Source organism: Xenopus tropicalis, chromosome 3, assembly GCF_000004195.4.
Source record: "Xenopus tropicalis strain Nigerian chromosome 3, UCB_Xtro_10.0, whole genome shotgun sequence".
NCBI classification, from domain to species: Eukaryota; Metazoa; Chordata; class Amphibia; order Anura; family Pipidae; genus Xenopus; species Xenopus tropicalis.
The window spans coordinates 61047941-61066255 of record NC_030679.2 but is presented as its reverse complement, the minus strand read 5'-3'; the positions used below and the strand labels follow the sequence as shown (position 1 = coordinate 61066255).

The window sequence follows — 18315 nt, the reverse complement described above, 5'->3', positions numbered from 1 at the left end:
TGCACTTCCCCCAGCATTTGGCCCAGAAAGGTGACCCTTTAAAGGAACAGTAACACCAAAAAAATTAAAATATATCAAAGTAATTAAACTATAATGTACTGTTGTCAAGCACTGGTAAAAGTTAAGTGTTTGCTATATAAGTGTTTATATAAATACCCTGCTGTGTAACCATGGGAGCAGACATTCAAAATCAGAAAAGGCACAGGTTACATAGCAAAGAACAGATACACTCTGCAGAGTACATTGGTGTTCTACCTGTTATCTGCTATGTAACCTGTGCCTTTTCTCCTTTTTTCCAGCTTGAATGGCTGCCCCCGTGGCTACACAGCAGCTTATTAATATAAACTATATTAGCATTTCTATAGCAAACACACAACTTTTACCAGCGCAGGGAATCAGTACATTATATTTTAATTACTCTTTTATTTTTTGGTGTTACTGTTCCTTTAAAAAGGTAAGTTCATGTTGTGGAGGCATTAGTTGATCTCTTTTCTGTACACTAGACTCTCGCTAGCTTTTTCTTTTGCAGGGAATTCAGGTATGCAAGTTTCTTCTGGCTTCTGGAAATTTTTCATAATTATTTAAGCATAACACCCCACCCCTTCCCAATTTGACATGCAGATTACTCAGACAAAGCAATTATTCATATAGGCATTTGGGGAATAATGTAACCCCTACTGTAATGATCATAGAACACCTCAGTGACTTATATTACCATATAATGGCACAAGTCCTTTTATACAGGTCATGGAACTCCAAGATGACTTTAAATATCCTCACATTTTACAGGGTACATTCTATTTTTAAAATACATAATAAGTTTCAGAAAGTAATGTGACACAATTTACATCACTGAACACTAATGCTAACTGAGGACATCACTAAGCACTGTTCATAAGGGTATAATTTACAGAATATTCTGACCCTTGTGTATTATATAAAATTATATAACTTACTATGAGATATGAATAAGCTTGTGAATTATTTCATTTACATATGGTTCCTTATTTTTCTCTTTCATGGTAAAGTTAGCATGACACAAAGTATAGTAATGTGTAGTTTGGGAATTTCCTGACTCTCATTAGCTCTAACCCACACCTACTCCTTACAGCCCAATGCATACCCTATGGTGATGCCAGAGATGACATCAAAGGTGATAGGACCTAGTGCCACACTGACAGAAGCAAAGGGATAGTAAGAGCAGCTGTAAAGCACAGTAAAAGCTACTGCACACTGCAGCTAGCCAATAGCAACCCACACTGAACCTGAACCCTAGGTTTATCCATTGTCTTTAGCCAGAATAAGTCTGACCTGCAGGTATCATGCTAGCCTACATATCATTTAAAATGTCATACACATTTCTAAATGTACTCAATGCATGGATCTATTCGTTTACTGTAGATTTTATACTAACGATACCTTCAAATGAAACCTTTATAGTTTCTAAATTTGTATGAATAATCTTAAATTCATAGAAAGTTAAATGCCAAGTGTCATTACAGTTCAGTCACAATGCGCTTTCTCAAGCCTTCCTTTGATAGGACAGCATCTTCATTACAATAATCACTGTCTACTGCTTCCAGGGAATCAGTGTCATTATATTCCTCTTCTGTCACATACTGAGTCCTGTTTGTTTCATAAGAATTAGTCAAGGATTCTTCATTTTCCTTTTCATCATCCTCACTAAGATGAGAACAGTGCCCCTTGAATGAATCAAAATCTTCCAGAAGATCTTGGCAGACATTGTTGGCTATAAAAATAAATTACCTTTATTAAAAAGCTTCATATTCTTGATGAATATAGGCAACTATCCCATTATGTGAAATTCACTTTCAAGAATAAAAACACAGCCTAAGATCTAGAACCTCTGTTATTACTTAAATATGAATGTAAAAAAATCTTACATTCTGTAAAGAAACTCAGCTCTGCTTATATTTAAAATTTTTAGCATTACAGGAAATATGAACAGGCAATTGCCATTTTACTGCACCTGAACTTTTATCCACTCCAGTTCTCTTCATTAGTTGTCTGATCTGCTGCAGCTGATTCATTATTTCATCGTTTTGTCCATTAGCTAGACCATTAACGCTAGAACAAGATCATTAAGATTTAACATCAGTTCTCATTAAACATTCAGATCAATTACTCTAAAGCAATTAACAATTAAACAGGATTTTATTTTTTTTGCACTTACTGATAAATACAGTTCTACAATTTTCATAGGGGAACACATTACTATGGGGTTTCCACAGGAGGCAGGGCATTAAAAGAGAAGTCCCCTCCCATCCCTTGTAGACCAGACTTCTGCGGTTGATGCCAATTTCCTTCAGGGAAGATACACTCCATAAATTTGTACTGAACCTGGACACTGCACCAAGCGTTACTACCTACATTCAAATTTCTGCCTGGGGGAAACACTGTGTAAATACACAGTAATCCCATTTTTGTCATCGTCTGCAGGGGGCACATGCACCATAGAGAAATTCTAAATCCCCCACATTATACTTCAAGGCACATTGGGAGTGGAGAAAGAACTTTTGGTAAAAGGACTGAAAGGTTGTCCACCAAAAAGTTCAATTACAAGACTGGTCCAAATGCCTGAGTTCTATCCTGGGGAAGCAAAATGCTCTTCCTTTTGGTCAAATGGTTTATAATGACCTCCAGTTCTGATAAAAATAAACTGGAGCCTAAGAAAGAGATAGTAATCAGTCTCCAAAAAATCAGTCTTTTTGGATACAAAATAAACTGACCAGACTCTAAACCAGACTGTACATCCGTTTGCCACTACACCCAATATATGCCCTGTGATCACCCAAAAATGTTTTTGATTACAGTCAATACATAAACAATGTCATAGCACTTCTTTTATTTTATTAAACTTTAACTCTGTGACTCTTGTTGTGTGCCTTGGTCGTCTAACCCGACATCCAATGACTGGCTGACAGATGCTGGTGAGAAGGCCAGGCAAAAGGCCATCCCTGTGATCGCCACTGTAGGACCACAGGACTAGCATGTTAGTATGGGCCACAAAAATGGCAGTTACATGAGAACTGATTAGACTGCAATTCGCACTGACACAGAGAATGTCTTCACTGTCGCTTAAGACATTGAGTGAACAGAGCCCCTTATTGACAAGGTGTAGTTCTACAATTAAAGGAACCAGAAAAAGGTTCTGAGCTTCAGTGACCAAGTTAACTTGTGCAGAGCAACCACCTATAACCCCTTTAAGGATTATATGTCAGGGTAAGGATTCTTAGAGGACTCTGTTAGTCAGAGTATCAGTACCATTCTACTGTCATCTGCTTACAGCGTACCCATCCTAATAATGTTGTTTTTGCTTCTACAATAGGCAGGTGCTTGCTGGTCAAGATGATCCATCCTGGCTCCTTTGAGTGGAAACTACTGCCCATCATGTTCTTCTTCTGGTCAGAAGAAGAAGTGGCCACCAAGGTACCAAGTTCCCTTGGGCCGGCCAAGGCAGTGGGTGATTTTAAATGGGAGTGATGGCCAAAGCCATTATAACTCTAGTACATTTTTCAGTGTAATGTTTAGGGTTAACTAAGGTGAAAAACAATAAAAAGCCAAATAAAAAGGACAGTAACTAAATAAAAAAACAACAAAGCACAACAGAGTTACCATGTACCTCTTAGTACATAGTATTAAAAAAACTCTGAGACACAGCACAAGAGCCTGGGGTATAGGATAAACATGGCTGAGTGTGGTGCCTTGTCTTTTAGTGCCCTTGCTCTTGTTGGGAGGAGATTAACCCCATGCTGTTTGAAATACATTTTAGCGCTCAAGGAAAATCAGGATACTGTCAGTTGAAATACAATGTATGCAAGCATGATCTGAAAAATCATTCACAAATCAAGGTGTCACTAACTACCCCTTAACAGTTGTCACTTGTTGCTAATAAGCAGTAAAGGGAGAACACAAAATACTTGCCAGTTAGACAGTGGATCCAGCTGTGAGAGTAAAGAATTCAACATGTCCTCAGTTTGTAAAAGATGACGCTCTAGTTCAACAAGCTGGTTTTCTAAAGAAAGGAAGAAAGAAAGGTTACATTTATTGTAATCATGACCCCAACCAAGAATACCAATTTCAATGCTTGCAGCCCACCCAAGAATCAATTGTCATGGAACTCCTTGTGACTTATAACATACTTATATATTACAATAGGGGGTAATTTATTCACTATATAATATATATGTATGTGTGTGTGTGTTTATGTATTTGCATTCATGAAAATAACTACCTGTTTCTTCTGCCTTCCTTTTGGTTGCTTCTTCTTCCAGCTGTGCTTGATTATTTTCTTTTCTATTTATCTGTGATTAAAAGAAATGTATTTGTGAATACTCTGTACATCTTAAACTGTCAGTTAAACTAAATGCATACATAAAAAAACCCCCAAAAAAACAAATATAGTACCTTTACTTACTTTTTCTTTCTGCTATTAACAAAAGGTAATATGAGCTCTCTAATGAGTTATAAAATAAAGATTATCCACAGAGAAGCATAAAAATTGAATGTTAATGCTCCAGTGATATTAGTCGCAGAACCATTACAATTTTAATTGTAAAATGTTTTAGTACCTTTAAGGTATGATGGTCAAATTTAGAGAAATATATCTTATCTTAAAATCCCCATTTCCCAAGCATTATTGATAATAGATCCTATACCTAAACAACAGCATTACATCCCAAATAAACATTATATAAATTATGAAAAAAGGAAAAAAAAAACCCATTGTTTGGCAGATAACCTTACTTTTGTGAACTTGAATGCTGCAAAGAGAGCCACACCTATAGCATAAACTGGCATCAGAGTGAAAGCAATGCCATGGCTTCTCCCACTTATCTTCTCTGTTTTCATTTCCTGTTCTATTGAATTTCTTATATTATTTGGAATAATCATTTCTGGCCCTCCTGGAGCCATATTTGATTTACCAGGATTACCTGGAATAAAAAAAATGCAAATCACACAGTTAGAATAATAGAGAATATTGTCCTTAGCCCCACATTATCAGTAATAATTAAAGAAAAATAGGAAAAGTGTATATTATGGGAGGTGTAATTACACTATATAAACAGATGTGGTTTACACAATTACTGGAGCTACAATACCATAGGTTATGTAAAAAGACAGGCTTCAAGCAGAACCTAGCTGCAACTTTACCTTTATTGTCACCTTTACTATGACCATTAAAGGTAAAGTTGCAGCTAGTTTCTACTTTAAGCCTGTCTTGTTACATATCTTATGGTATTGCTATAGTATTGTTTTTGTTACAACTTGAAAAACAAATTATGTTAAGGATTGCACCACTTCCCAATGCTTTTATTTGCACAAACAAAAAAAACCAAGTAGAAGTCATAAAATACTCATAGGAAATAAGTTGTCTGAAATTATGTCATACTTCTTTCTTACTGTCACTACGAAGACCAAATTTAATATGAGCATGCAATTTGTGTGTTTAGGGTCACCTAGTTCTACAGATAAGCAACCAATAGCAAACATATCCGTTGATTAAACTGCAGCAGTTTTTGTTCTAATAGTGAGCCTGAGTGAACAGGAATATAGAAAAATTGTGCATCTGTGCCTAGCAATTGTCTAGTGTTAGGCTTGGCTGTGGGAAAGCTGACTACTGTTAAATTGGTATGGGTAGAGAGGGAAAACAGGAGAGAATAGCAAGAGACAGATACTGCTTGCAATCGCAATTACATTTGCAAATAATTTTAAAACCAGGGATGGGCCAAATCAGCAGAATTCAGCTGAATCAAAGTTCCTGGCTGAACTAAATTGGACCGCTTAAAATCACATAAGTTTAGGTCCCAAAATTAGGGAAACTGCAAAATGTTTTCTACAAACAGATTTTTTTTCTTACCAATTTGCATTTAGGAATTAATGTCAGGGCATGGAGGACTAGAATTGCCAGAACCTTAACTGCTACCAGTATCACTTCAGCTACAGGCAAGCATGATCTTAGTACCCTTTCTTCAAATCAGACTTGGCTGCATACTTTGCGCTATTTACAGATGACCAGTAGAGGGGACAATCCCAAACAGACAGTTTTTGTCATACTTTACAACTCTTTTTAAAGGGTATTTTGATGGAGTCTTTATGTGGACTATGTAGTCCAGTGATCCCCAACCAGTGGCTCGGGGGCAACATGTTGCTCACCAACTCCTTGGATGTTGCTCCCAGAGTCCCCAAACCAGGTAGTTATTGTTGAATTACTGACTTAGTGGCATGTTTTGGTTGAATAAAAACAAGATTTCCTACCAAATGAAGCCCCCTTGTAAGCTGATAGTGTGCATAGAGGCTACCTAATAGCCAATCTTAGCCCTTATTTGGCACCTCCATGAACTTTTCTGATGCTTGTGTTGCTCTCCGAGTCTTTTTCCATTTGACCCGTGGCTCACAAGTAAGAAAGTTTGGGGACCCCTGATATAGCCCCAGATTTTGTAGTTCTTATCGGAAAACCCCATTTTGTATCCGAAAGATATTAGCAGCGCGGACACCCACAGAAATTAGCATGCTAATCTCAAGTACCTTTGCTAGCACGGCCGTGAACAGGCGAAATCCTCTCTTTTTCCTGCTTGCCGGCTACCTCTCTGTTTCCCACGCTGCCAAAGATCCTGGGCATGATGGTTACCACTACCAGAGTTAGAGATATCAGTACCATTAACTGGTTGACGACTGACAGCGCCATGTCCTCACTGTTTTGCCAACCCTCCACACCCCACAATATAACCTCAGTATACTGTCACCATCTCCACTACTATAAGAGTTTGCTGCTCCCACCCATGCAACGCAAAAACTCCCAATAATAATACAGGGACGAGAAAATGGGTAGGGCTTTCTTGCGTATCAAGCCTCGTTATGGGTGCAGTAACCAAAGACGTTCGAAATGGAAAAAAATTCAATGACTCACGTAAGCGTTCAACCAATCAATTGCCCAGTCTCTTCGCTGGAACGCAAACACTTTACGTCACCCCAAATGTTGTTACCGTGGTTACTAGAACAGCTTACTGCACATGCGAAGACCCAGAAATTGAAGCGCTTACGTACTGCGTTTGGAATCGTTATTAAATGTGTGCAAGGTAGGAGAAGTGGATCTAATAATTCCTGTCTGCGCGATACTTGACAGCTCAGTGCCAACAGAGAATTTCAGATCCGAACAGCCATGAAAAAGCAAGACTTAGTATTGGAGGTCAAATATTTGTTTTTTGCCTTTTATGTAACCAGGCAATCGTTAAACACAGCAAAATCAGGATTTAATATTTTTCACTTCTATGTTGCGAGTGTTAAATTCTGCCCAATACCCATATTGCTGTCGGTTAGGAATTGATATGTTCTCTGCCTTGTTTTCTTCCGGGTTTTTCTCACATTCACTTGTCACATAAAGGACAAGTCAAATCAATATATATATATTTTTCCTAATAAAAAAAAAACATAATTCTAATCAACTTTGCAATATACAGTACAGGTATGGGATCCCTTATCCGGAAACCCGTTATCCAGAAAGCTCCGAATTACGGAAAGATCGTCTCCCATAGACTCCATTTTAATCAAATAATTCAGAATTTTAAAACTGATTTCCTTTTTCTCTGTAATTATAAAAGAGTACCGTGTAATTGATCCCAACTAAGATTTAAATAATCCTTATTGGATGCAAAACAATCCTATTGGGTTTAATTAGTGTTTTATTGATTTTTTAGCAGACTTAATGTATGGAGATCCAAATTACGGAAGGACCCCTTATCCAGAATACCCTTGGTCCCGATCATTCTGGATAACAGGTCCTATACCTTTATAGTGTTTGCCAGTCCTTTTTTAGTCTCTGCCCTGGTGGCTCTGGCATATGAATCAATGTAACACGAACTTGCTAAAGGAGACTGGCTTTTGCAAAATTGTTTAAAAAGTAACAACCAGATGTTCAGCAAATGCTGCTTTCAGTAGCAATTACATTTACAAAAAACTATTAAAGCACTAAAACTTTAAATAAATCCACATTGGAAAGTTGTTTATTGGAATTAGAATTGGAATTATGTTTACTTTTATTAGGCAAAAATAATATTTTTTGGGTTGACATGTCCTTTAAAACATCCTTGTAGGTTAAATGGCTCCACAGGAAACTGGCTCTGGTGTGCCATGTTATAGGGGGGAACATGATGAGCCCTAGATTTTGTTAAATGATAAATAATCATGCTATATAAATAAAAGGTGGTACTAGTAATAATACTAGTGTGCTGCAGACAGTCTCTGGTTTTTGACCTCTGATTTTTAGAACCAACTGCTCAGTAGTATTTTAGTGATTTATATACTACATAAATCCTCCCAAAAATAAAAATGATAAGACTAAGGGGCACATTTACTAAGACACGAATCTGAACCGAATTGGAAAAATTCCGATTTGAAAACGAACATTTTGCGACTTTTTCGTATTTTTTGCGATTTTTTCGGCGTCTTTACGACTTTTCGGAAATTGTCGCGACTTTTTCGTCACCAATACGATTTGCGCGAAAAAACGCGAGTTTTTCGTAGCCATTCCGAAAGTTGCGCAAAATCTGGCGATTTTTTTGTAGCGTTAAAACTTGCGTGAAAAGTTGCGCCTTTTTCGTAGCGTTAAAACTTAAAAGGTGCAACGTTTTGCGCAAGTTTTAACGCTACGAAAAAATCGCAACTTTTTGCGCAAGTTTTAACGCTACGAAAAATCGCCGGATTTTGCGCAACTTTCGGAATGGCTACGAAAAACTTGCGTTTTTTCGCACAAATCGTATTAGTAACGAAAAAGTCGCGACATTTTTCCGAAAAAAACGCAAAATACCGATCATTACGAAAAAAACGCAATCGGACGCATTCGGCCCGTTCGTGGGTTAGTAAATGTGCCCCTAAGGATCAGCTCTTGGCCAAAGACAAAGGAAAGTAGCTGCCATTTCCATTCATGTTCCAGGGTAGCCAGATCAGTCAACATGACAGCAAAATTAATCCATTAAAGTCAGAATAGTCCTAACTCCTCTGCAGAACTCAGAATATTTGTAATAACAGCACCCAGGAGTACTCTTTCAAATGTGATTCAAGGAGTTTACTATCAGTATTTGTTAAATAGAAAAAAGGTATTTATGCATCGGGAGACAAATCATCCAATGAATGGAACTGCTAGTACATTTCATATAGCATAATATATGAAATATATATAATCATATATAATCATTTAATTTTGTGATATTCAGGATGAATTTAGAGATTAAAGGAGTATCTGCTACCCCAAGAGCACCACCTAGCAATCAGCTTTCCAAGGTAAGGATTACTTGCTTTTCATATTGCAGAGACTAAGCGGCCTATGTATCATGCTATGTAAAAAAACAGCCACCAGATATGCAACACATCACCATCTGACTGCCAGGCATCGCCATTTAAACAACAGTGTAAAAAAGTGCATAAAAATTTTCTTTGTAAAATTCTGGTGTTAAAAGCTGCACCTGCTTGACTTGACACAGCTTGAATGCTTTTTAAAAAAAAAGATCTATTTTTAACATGAGAAGGAAAAGGTAAAAACTAAGTAATCTTTATTAGAAAGGTCTATGTAAATACAGCCATAAGCTGTTCCGCTGAAGTTTTTTGCACGTCCCGTTCCTAGTGCTCCGTATGTGAGCTAATTTTACTTGTGGCTGGGATGCATTCCATCCCTAAATTTATGCCCTAGGCCTGGGACTTTGTGGCCTCACCAGAAATCCGGGCCTCTGTGCAACACGTAGATCGCATGGAACACTTGCTGTACAGCCATCTAAAGGTAGATATTTATTTTTTATTTAATTTTTTACAAATTAATTAAATTGTATTTTTGTACTTTACAATTCACTGTACTAAAGGGATTCATAGTGAATTTGAGTAAACAGTTTTGTTAAAAGTATTATAAAGTATGCATGTCACTCCTTGGTCAATTTAGCCCCAGATTACAATATTATATATACCTTATACCTAGGTGAAAGTCTTAAACTCAAGCAGCCCAGAGCAATGTTCCATATGGCATAGTTTATAAACAATCCAAAGTAAAAGAAATAGATTGAAGTTATATTTATATCTCACTACATTTCCAAGAAACAAGATCATTGTCAGTCCCAGATCTTCATCAGGGACCCTTCCAAAAACAAAGCTTATTATGCGTCCACCAACAGTTCACTATCTCTAAATACAGAGGCCTTATAAATTGGACTTGCTATTCCCAAAAGGAAGCATCCTTAGCCAATGAAGAGAGCCACGTATTCAGATCTGATTTAGGGAGTCAAACTGAATTTAATAGCATTATACGGGTGCCCTTTTTTAAAAAATTTGCACAGCCTGTCAGACTTAATTGATTTGTAGATGATATAGATGTAATTTATTTTTATGCAGGGTTGGAAAAAAGAACTGCTGTCTTCTGAACCTCGACCTAGTGAGTAAGTAAATGACAATTTTCTTATGGCCTGTTTAGAAATATAAAGAGGAATAATACATATCATTAAAAGTAATCTGACTACCTACAGTTAATACTGCTGTAGTTGACCCTATTAATAATTAATTTATTTTTCAAGAGAAAAAACTGACAACTGACAACAGACCTTCCCATTTTTCATTTAAAAGAACTATATTTCTCCCATCTAGAAATCTACTGTACACAGGCATGTCAGTGTTTAATATAGTTATTGCTATCTTAATTAAAATATACATGCATGCTAGAAATGCATGCGTCAACAAGCCCGACCTGCACTCAACCATAACCCACCCACTCCCAACCTGTATCCAACCCAACCACACATACTGTCCTTACTTATACTTATCTGCGTCAGTCTTATTTCTCTCTGCTGTCACTGGAGCAGGCGAGGCGTGAGTATATAAATAAGTGATGGGCATCAGAAAGAGATGGAATTGGGGGCAGCAAAGGACAAAGTTTATTCTGCTACTGCGAGTAACCAGTTTGAAGAGGCACTGGGTTTTATGCCAGCCTGCACAGCACTATTACTTAAATACCTTAAACCAGGGATTCTTGAGCTTTTTTCATGGAACACAGAAAAAGGGCACCGTAATAGCAAAAATAAAAGGCTTTTTAAATACATTCAAAATAATGTTAACCTGTACTGGTAAAAATTGTCCATTGACATCAGAAGCACAGGGGCAGCCAATCAAGTTAAATAAGGAATAAAGTTTTTTACATAGGAGATAACAGAATGAGTCTTGCCGGTACGCCTAGATTTTCACTTGACAATTGCGGCCAATGCACTTGCATTTTGACATGAATGGGACACAACTGTGCTGAATGTTCTCTAAGTCTGTGTGTGTTTGCCTAATTTTCTAGGCACCATTGCGCTACAGAGAGTAACGCATGCTGCTGTGGGAACCCTAGACCTGCTCCTTGATTTGGAGCTGACATTAGCTCAAGGGTTCCCTCAGCAGGCTGTGTCTGGGGCTTGTGTTCCATTTAGAACAGGAGGCTGGAGAAATATAGTAGCACTGAGCACAACTATACAGAAGTAGGAGTGCATGATGATGCAAATACCTTTAATGATTGGAGTTTTTTGCCCAATTGACTGCAAGGAAATTTGAGGGCCTGCAACTGTGGTGTGGCATATAATTGACCCCTTTTGTCAATTAGCAATAACTCAAGACTAATGAGAAGTCAATAGTTTCGTATCTCATTCTGTCAAAAAGCATAACTGAATTATTTGTAGCAGGAAAAATAGTTTGGGGTATCATGTTATTTACTTAACTTCAATTAATAAAAAAATAATAAATCATGCTTGTTTACATTACAGAGTGCCTTGCCTTGACCTTGGAAAACTTGGAGATTCAGATGACGAGGTAACTAAAGAAGGATTTCAAAATAGTCTATCTCCTTTTTATGTGCTTTAGGCTAACAGCACACATAGCGAATCTGCTTCCATGTGCTCCTTTGTCTAGCTTCACTGGCATGGATTCGTCCTGTATGCAGCTACACTGAGCTTATCTCAGAGCAAAAACGCATACTTTCATGTTTTTGCACAGAAATCTGCTCAGTGTAGCTGCACGCTGCCTAAACCCATGCCTCTCAGTAGAGGTACATGAAGAAGTGGATAGGAGTGGTTCATCTGCCCCCCCCCCCCCCGTGCCTATAGCCTTACTTTTCTCCTTTATTTTGAGATTAGTTGCTGTAAATATTTGTGGGAACCTGTAAACAATTGTACACATTTATAAGTGTATATATTTAATATCATTGCATTTGGAGATGCAGTATGCCTGTATTTTCTTTAATTCTGCATCAGTGTTACAGACAATACTTGGACCTTTGAGATAGATCTGTATATTGAATCGAAAGTATGCCCCTATTTTAGCATAGAGTCACATTATCCTTATCAAAATATAGCCCTGCAATCAGTGTACACTATCCTCTGGTTCTTAATGATGGTGGCAAATAAAACAAAGGAAAATAATTTGATTTTCATTTCATTTTAGGACACTTATGTGCCCCTCAGTAAAGGGTACCCAAGATTTGGTCCCCCAGATTCATCTTCAACCATCAGCTGGGGAAGTCCATTACACACTCCTCAGCATTCTCAGAGGCAGCAGGTAATTAGTAAATAAAAAAACTATAATATTAAATTAGAAAGGTTATGGAAAATGTATTTTATTCAATACAGTATATAATAATAATTACTTCCCTCTCAGCAACCTGTCCACTGTTCCCTATAAGCTGTGAAAACACAACATTTTGTATACATTCTGACCTTAGCGCACCATGATTAGAAATGAGCACACAAGTTTAAAATAAGTGAACACAATTATTTTTTTTGCACAAATAGCCAAAAAGGAATGAGGGAATATTGAACCTGTCTCTCTTCATTCTCTCTTATTGCAGAAGTCGGCGTCGGATTTTGATTGACAGGTTGCTCTAATACATCTTTTGGGGGCCCCCTTTCCTAGCAATGTATTAGAGCTAGCTCTAGCATGAACAAAATCTAACAAAATCTGCACAAATCTTACATGTAGAGAGACAGTATTTTTGGTTAGTTTGAAAGAGTAAGCTCTAATACATCTTCTAGACCAGTGCTGTCCAACTTCTGTTGTACCGAGGGCCGGAATTTTTCCGACCTACGTGGTGGAGGGCCGATAATGGAAGCCAGTTTTGACCACTCCCCTTTTTGAAACCGCACCCACTTGAAACCACACTCATGTTATCACATGACCATACCCATATTAATGGTTGTAGTACAGCAAAAACCTGCCATACTCTGCCTGCCCTACCCTGCCTTTGTGTGTGCCATACTCTGCCTTCCCTACCCTGCCTGCGTGTGCCATACTTTCACTGTGTGTGCCATTCTTGGCTGGTTTGTGCCAAACTTGGCCTGTGTGTGCCATACTCTGCCTGCCCTACCCTGCCTGCGTGTGCCATACTTTCACTGTGTGTGCCATTCTTGGCTGGTTTGTGCCAAACTTGGCCTGTGTGTGCCATACTCTGCTTGCCCTACCCTGCCTGTGTGTGCCATACTCTGCCTGCCCTACTCTGCCTGTGTGTGCCATACTCTGCCTTCCCTACCCTGCCTGTGTGTGCCATACTCTGCCTTCCCTACCCTGCCTGTGTGTGCCATACTCTGCTTGCCCTATGCTCACACACAGGCAGCCTACAGTGACACAATGCTGGCACTGCTCCTACAGTCTGCACAATAACTATATATTAAAAAACTTTTTAATTGCAGTACCACCTCAGTATATGTTCTTTTTGTAGTATGCAGGGATTATTTGTGGGTTTCTACTGCTCCTGAGGTGTGAAGAAGTGAACAATGGGAGTGATTACAGCCTGAGCCTGAGGTGTGAACACTGCAGGGGGTAGAACAATGCAGAGATTAAAAGGTGTGAACAACACAGGGGATTACATATTTAAACAATACAGCCTGATTACAGCCTGAATCTGAGGTGAGAACCATGCAGGGGGGGGCAGTTAATCACAGTACTGATACCATTTAAAGCTTACACAAAGGTAAGCCATCAAAGCAGCCAGACAGGTGGGGGGCCACACAGAGGGGGGTCGCGGGCCGCATGCGGCCCGCGGGCCGCCAGTTGGACAGCACTGTTCTAGACAATGGGAGCAACACCCAAAGGATGCATTAGACCTAACTGTCAATCAAGTCCTAAAAGTATATGAAGAAAACAAACAATATTGTATTTGGTCACGTATTTATGTAAAAAAAATGATCCAAAAACATATTTATGTGTGGCAAAAGTAAGTTAATCGTTCTCTCGGTATTGTGCAGCAATAACTGCAACTAAACGCTTGTGGTTACTGTTTATCAGTCCTGCATATTGACTTGGCGGAATTTTAGTCCATTCCTCCATACAAAACATCTTCAGTTCTTGGATGTTGGTGGGTTTCTTTACATGAACCGCTCGCTTTAGGTCTTTCCACAACATTTTAATTGGATTAAGGTCATGAGTTTGAATTGGCCATTCCAAACGTTATTCTTCTCTAACCATTCTTTGGTAGAAAGACTTGTGTGTTTAGGATTGTTGTCTTGCTACATGACCCACTGTCTCTTGAGATTCAGTTCTTGCACAGATGTCTTGACATTTTCCTTTAGAATTCTCAGGTATAGTTTAGAATTAGTTGTTCCATCAATGATGGCAAGCCTTCCAGACTCAGATGCAGCAAAACAGGTCCAAACCATAACACTCCCACCACCATGTTTCACAGATGGGATAAGGTTCTTATGCTGCAATGCAGTGTTTTTCTTACACCAAATGTAAGGCTCCTCATTTAAGCCAAAAAGTCTCATTTTCGCTTTGTCGTCCACAAAACATTCTTCCAGTATCCTTCTTGTTTGTCCACATAATCTTTAGCAAACTGTAGATGGCCAGCAATATTTTTGGGGGACAGCAGTTGCTTTCTCCTTGCTACCCTGCCATATACACCATTGCTGTTCAGTGTTCTCCTGATGGTGGACTCGTGAACATCAACATTCCCTAATGTGAGACAGGCTAAAGCTGGCCATACACGGAAACATCGTCAGATCTGCCACACACAGTCAGGGCTGAAACAGCAGATAAGGAGGTAGAAACAATAGGATTTCTACCTCCTTCTGCCGATTCAGCCCTGATGGCAGATTTTGGTCAGGCGCCTTCTATGGCGCCCGATCAAAATTTTCTAACCTGGCCGATCGGCGAGTCGTCCGATATCAGCAGCTTCCTGCGATATCGGTCAACTCGCCGACATGCCATACACGCACCGAATAAAATAATGTTTGATTTCTTCATATACTTTTAGGACTTGTTTGAAAATTATATAATGTTTTTGGTCACATTCATATAAAAATATAGAAAATTTTGAAAGGGTTCACAAATTTATGCAAACCACATGCATGTAATAAAAAGTATCTTCTATGGCAGTGCTGTCCAACTGGCGGCCCGCGGGCCGCATGCGGCCCTCGACCCCCCTCTGTGTGGCCCCCCAACTGTCTGGCTGCTTTGATGGCTTAATTTTGTGTAAGATTTAAATGGTATCAGTACTGAGATTAACTGGCCCCCTGCAAGGTTCTCACCTCAGATTCAGCCTGTAATCCCCCTGTATTGTTTAAACATGTAATCCCCTCTGTTGTTCACACCTTTTAATCTCTGCATTGTTCACCCCCTGCAGTGTTCACACCTCAGGCTCAGGCTGTAATCATCCACATTGTTCACCTCTTCACACCTCAGACATTGTATGTACTGTGTATAGGCAGCATAGGGTAGGCAGAGTATGGCACATAGGCAGCATAGGGCAGGGAGGGTATGGCACAAACAGGCAGGGCAGGCAGAGGATGGCACCCACAGGCAGCATAGGGCAGGCAGAGTATGGCAAACACAGGCAGCATAGGACAGGAAGAGTGCTGCCTGTGTGTGCCATGCTCTGTGCCTACCCTATGCTGCCTGTTAGAGGTGAACCTGGCAGGGGTTTGTTCTGGGAGTTTGTTAGCAGTTGGAAATAGCCATTAAATGGTTCCTAAGGTGTGTAATTATATGCTGGGGGTTGCTGTGCTATCCAAAGGGGAGGAGGATGCATATGGATTTAAGGGTGTGTCTTAATATGACATAATATAATTCTTTAACATATGAATGATGGTTGATATCCCTGCAGCGACCATTGTGATAAAATGGGTGTGGTTTGAAGTGGGTGAGGTTTAAAATGGGGGAGTGGCCAAAACTGGCTTCCATTAGCGGCCCTCCACAATGTATGCGAGAGAAATTCCGGCCCTCGGCACCGCAGAAGTTGGACAGCACTGTTCTATGGTGTCTGTAGTTAATATTTAACTTTGGGCCTTTTAAAATCATGCTGTTTTGTTTCCTTTAGATTTCAAAGCATACCAATCAAGTTAAGAATCAGGTAGGAAATACTAACCTTTAAAGAGTATCTTCACATCTTCTGATTGGTATTTTTCCATTGTTTGTAAAGAATGTTGAAGTGGTTTTGACCTTTTCTAGCTTCCTGTTACTGAGGTGAAGCATGTTCCTGAGAATCTGCCTACCCCATCTGACAAATACAGACTGAAGTATCTGCAATATGAGGAAGAAATGAAGCAAAGTTATAAGCAGTACACATTGAGATGTGCAGAAAAAAAGCAGCCACACACGCAATGTTATCCTGTCCATAATACAGAACAAAAGGTAATGGAAAACACTTGCTCTCATTTAGGTGAATGTCAAAATGGGCATTTTCTCAACCCTGGTCCTTTCAGAGCAAAAGAGCAAGTTTTGGTTTAATGTGTCTGTATGTTTCAAAACTGTGTAAAGTGCACTCCTTATCAACAAATACTTAAATGTTAAAGTAGTTCAAATGTTTAAAATCTCACAGGTAACCCAAATAACTAGATTAACTTGTTTTTTACGCAGGTTTAATCAGCATGTGTATTATTTGAACCAAAAACTGGTGTCTGTGAATTAAACAGCTCTAACAGTTAAGGTGGCCATACACGTGTACATTTGTAAAAGATTTTTTCATTTTTGTAAAACCATGCTTATCATGAAATGATCATTTAAAAGTATGATTTGTCCATCAATGAAAACAACCATTTCAAACAATATTGTCTAGCTGAAGCCCAAACTGAAAGAGGATTTGACGTATATGCCTCCATATATATTTACTTAATGAATGTTCATGACACGTGTCATTATTTTGTCATCTAAGCATTGCCCCACACACGCGCAGTTTGCACATTGTTAAGTGATCAAAATCTGTCCATCCTATCAATGGACCAATTTCATTGTTTAAAGACAAACATTTTCAAACCTGCCCGAACGATTTTCTGACTGATGTCAGATGTAAGATCACTAGATGTATGATAGATCAGTGCACATCAACCTTATGATAATTCCACAATTTTGTGTAGAAAAATAGCAAACAGCACCTTCTTGTCTCCATTAAAAAAGCCTTTATTTAATACACATGGCTTTTGGATAAAGCAATGTTTCAGGTCTACATCTGGCCTTTTCTCAAGCTTGAGAAAGCTTGAGTAGCTTTAAACCTACAGGATGACGATCCTGTGAGGATCAAAACGCGTTGATGGTATACTTAAATAAATCACTGACTTGATGGTATAGCTGTGAGTGCTCTCTATTTTTGAATTTGATGCATTATTCTGGTCAGCACCCAGCCGTTGCCTAGATATTGGTGAGTGCCGATTTTTTGCAAGACTATATATATATATATATATATATATATATATATATATATATATATATATATATAGCAGTAAATATTCCATGACCGGCTTACCCTTTAAAATCGTCAAGTTTATTGTGAACATATTGTTAAAAGAATACGACGTTATATAAATTGAATATTTAAAAAATATTTTAAAAATTGATATTTAACAAGTTATCTTTGCTCCTATCTAAAGGATTTAATTCCCACAGAAAACAAATTTTCTGATTTTACACCTTTGGATGAAAAATCCCACCTGCAGCAATGCTACACTGGAAAACCATACTCAGCACAGCAGAGTCTGAGAAAACTGGAGGCTGTAAGTTTCAGTTTCATTACTCTAGTTTCTTAAGATCAGTGCTAAAAGTAACATTGTACCGAGCTGGAGTAAATAATTTGCAACCTAATGTATAAATAGCTTGTTATAACAAACTTCCTTTGATATACAGCTGTACTATGATAACAGTAATTCAGTGTCATAAACTATAATTGTTTAAGATTAACATTCGGTAAATTAAAAGATGCATTTTGTAGATAAAATATAGGGGCATTAAATAAGAACAAAGCACTCAGTTTAATGGGATACTAACTCTTTTCCTGCCAGCAATCTTGCATTTTGCTAGGTAACACAT

General features: G+C 38.5%; 2 protein-coding genes across 4 annotated transcripts in view; one reads left to right on the top strand and one right to left on the bottom strand.

The window, feature by feature from the left end:
• Positions 1–969: 969 nt before the first annotated feature.
• Positions 970–6840, bottom strand: ccdc107 (coiled-coil domain-containing protein 107). The gene is made up of 6 exons (XM_002939949.5): positions 6550–6840; positions 4768–4955; positions 4256–4325; positions 3946–4036; positions 1991–2088; positions 970–1750 (listed from the first exon to the last, which is right to left on the bottom strand). The coding sequence occupies exons 1-6, from the start codon at positions 6707–6709 to the stop codon at positions 1497–1499; spliced, it is 861 nt and encodes a 286-aa protein (XP_002939995.3). The 5' UTR covers positions 6710–6840; the 3' UTR covers positions 970–1496.
• Positions 6841–6976: 136 nt separating this feature from the next.
• Positions 6977–18315, top strand: part of caps2 (calcyphosine 2) — a 40425-nt gene continuing 29086 nt past the window's right edge. The window contains exons 1-9 of one of the 3 annotated variants that reach the window (XM_012959913.3): positions 6977–7100; positions 9234–9300; positions 9707–9793; positions 10396–10439; positions 11793–11838; positions 12469–12582; positions 16334–16366; positions 16480–16647; positions 17880–18002. In XM_012959913.3, coding sequence (XP_012815367.2) covers positions 7090–7100; positions 9234–9300; positions 9707–9793; positions 10396–10439; positions 11793–11838; positions 12469–12582; positions 16334–16366; positions 16480–16647; positions 17880–18002 — 693 coding nt within the window. In that variant the 5' untranslated portion in view covers positions 6977–7089. Of the gene's footprint in view, positions 7101–9233; positions 9301–9706; positions 9794–10395; positions 10440–11792; positions 11839–12468; positions 12583–16333; positions 16367–16464; positions 16648–17879; positions 18003–18315 lie in introns of all 3 variants that reach the window. The other 2 variants (XM_004912953.4, XM_002939946.5) reach the window with 2 other exon arrangements.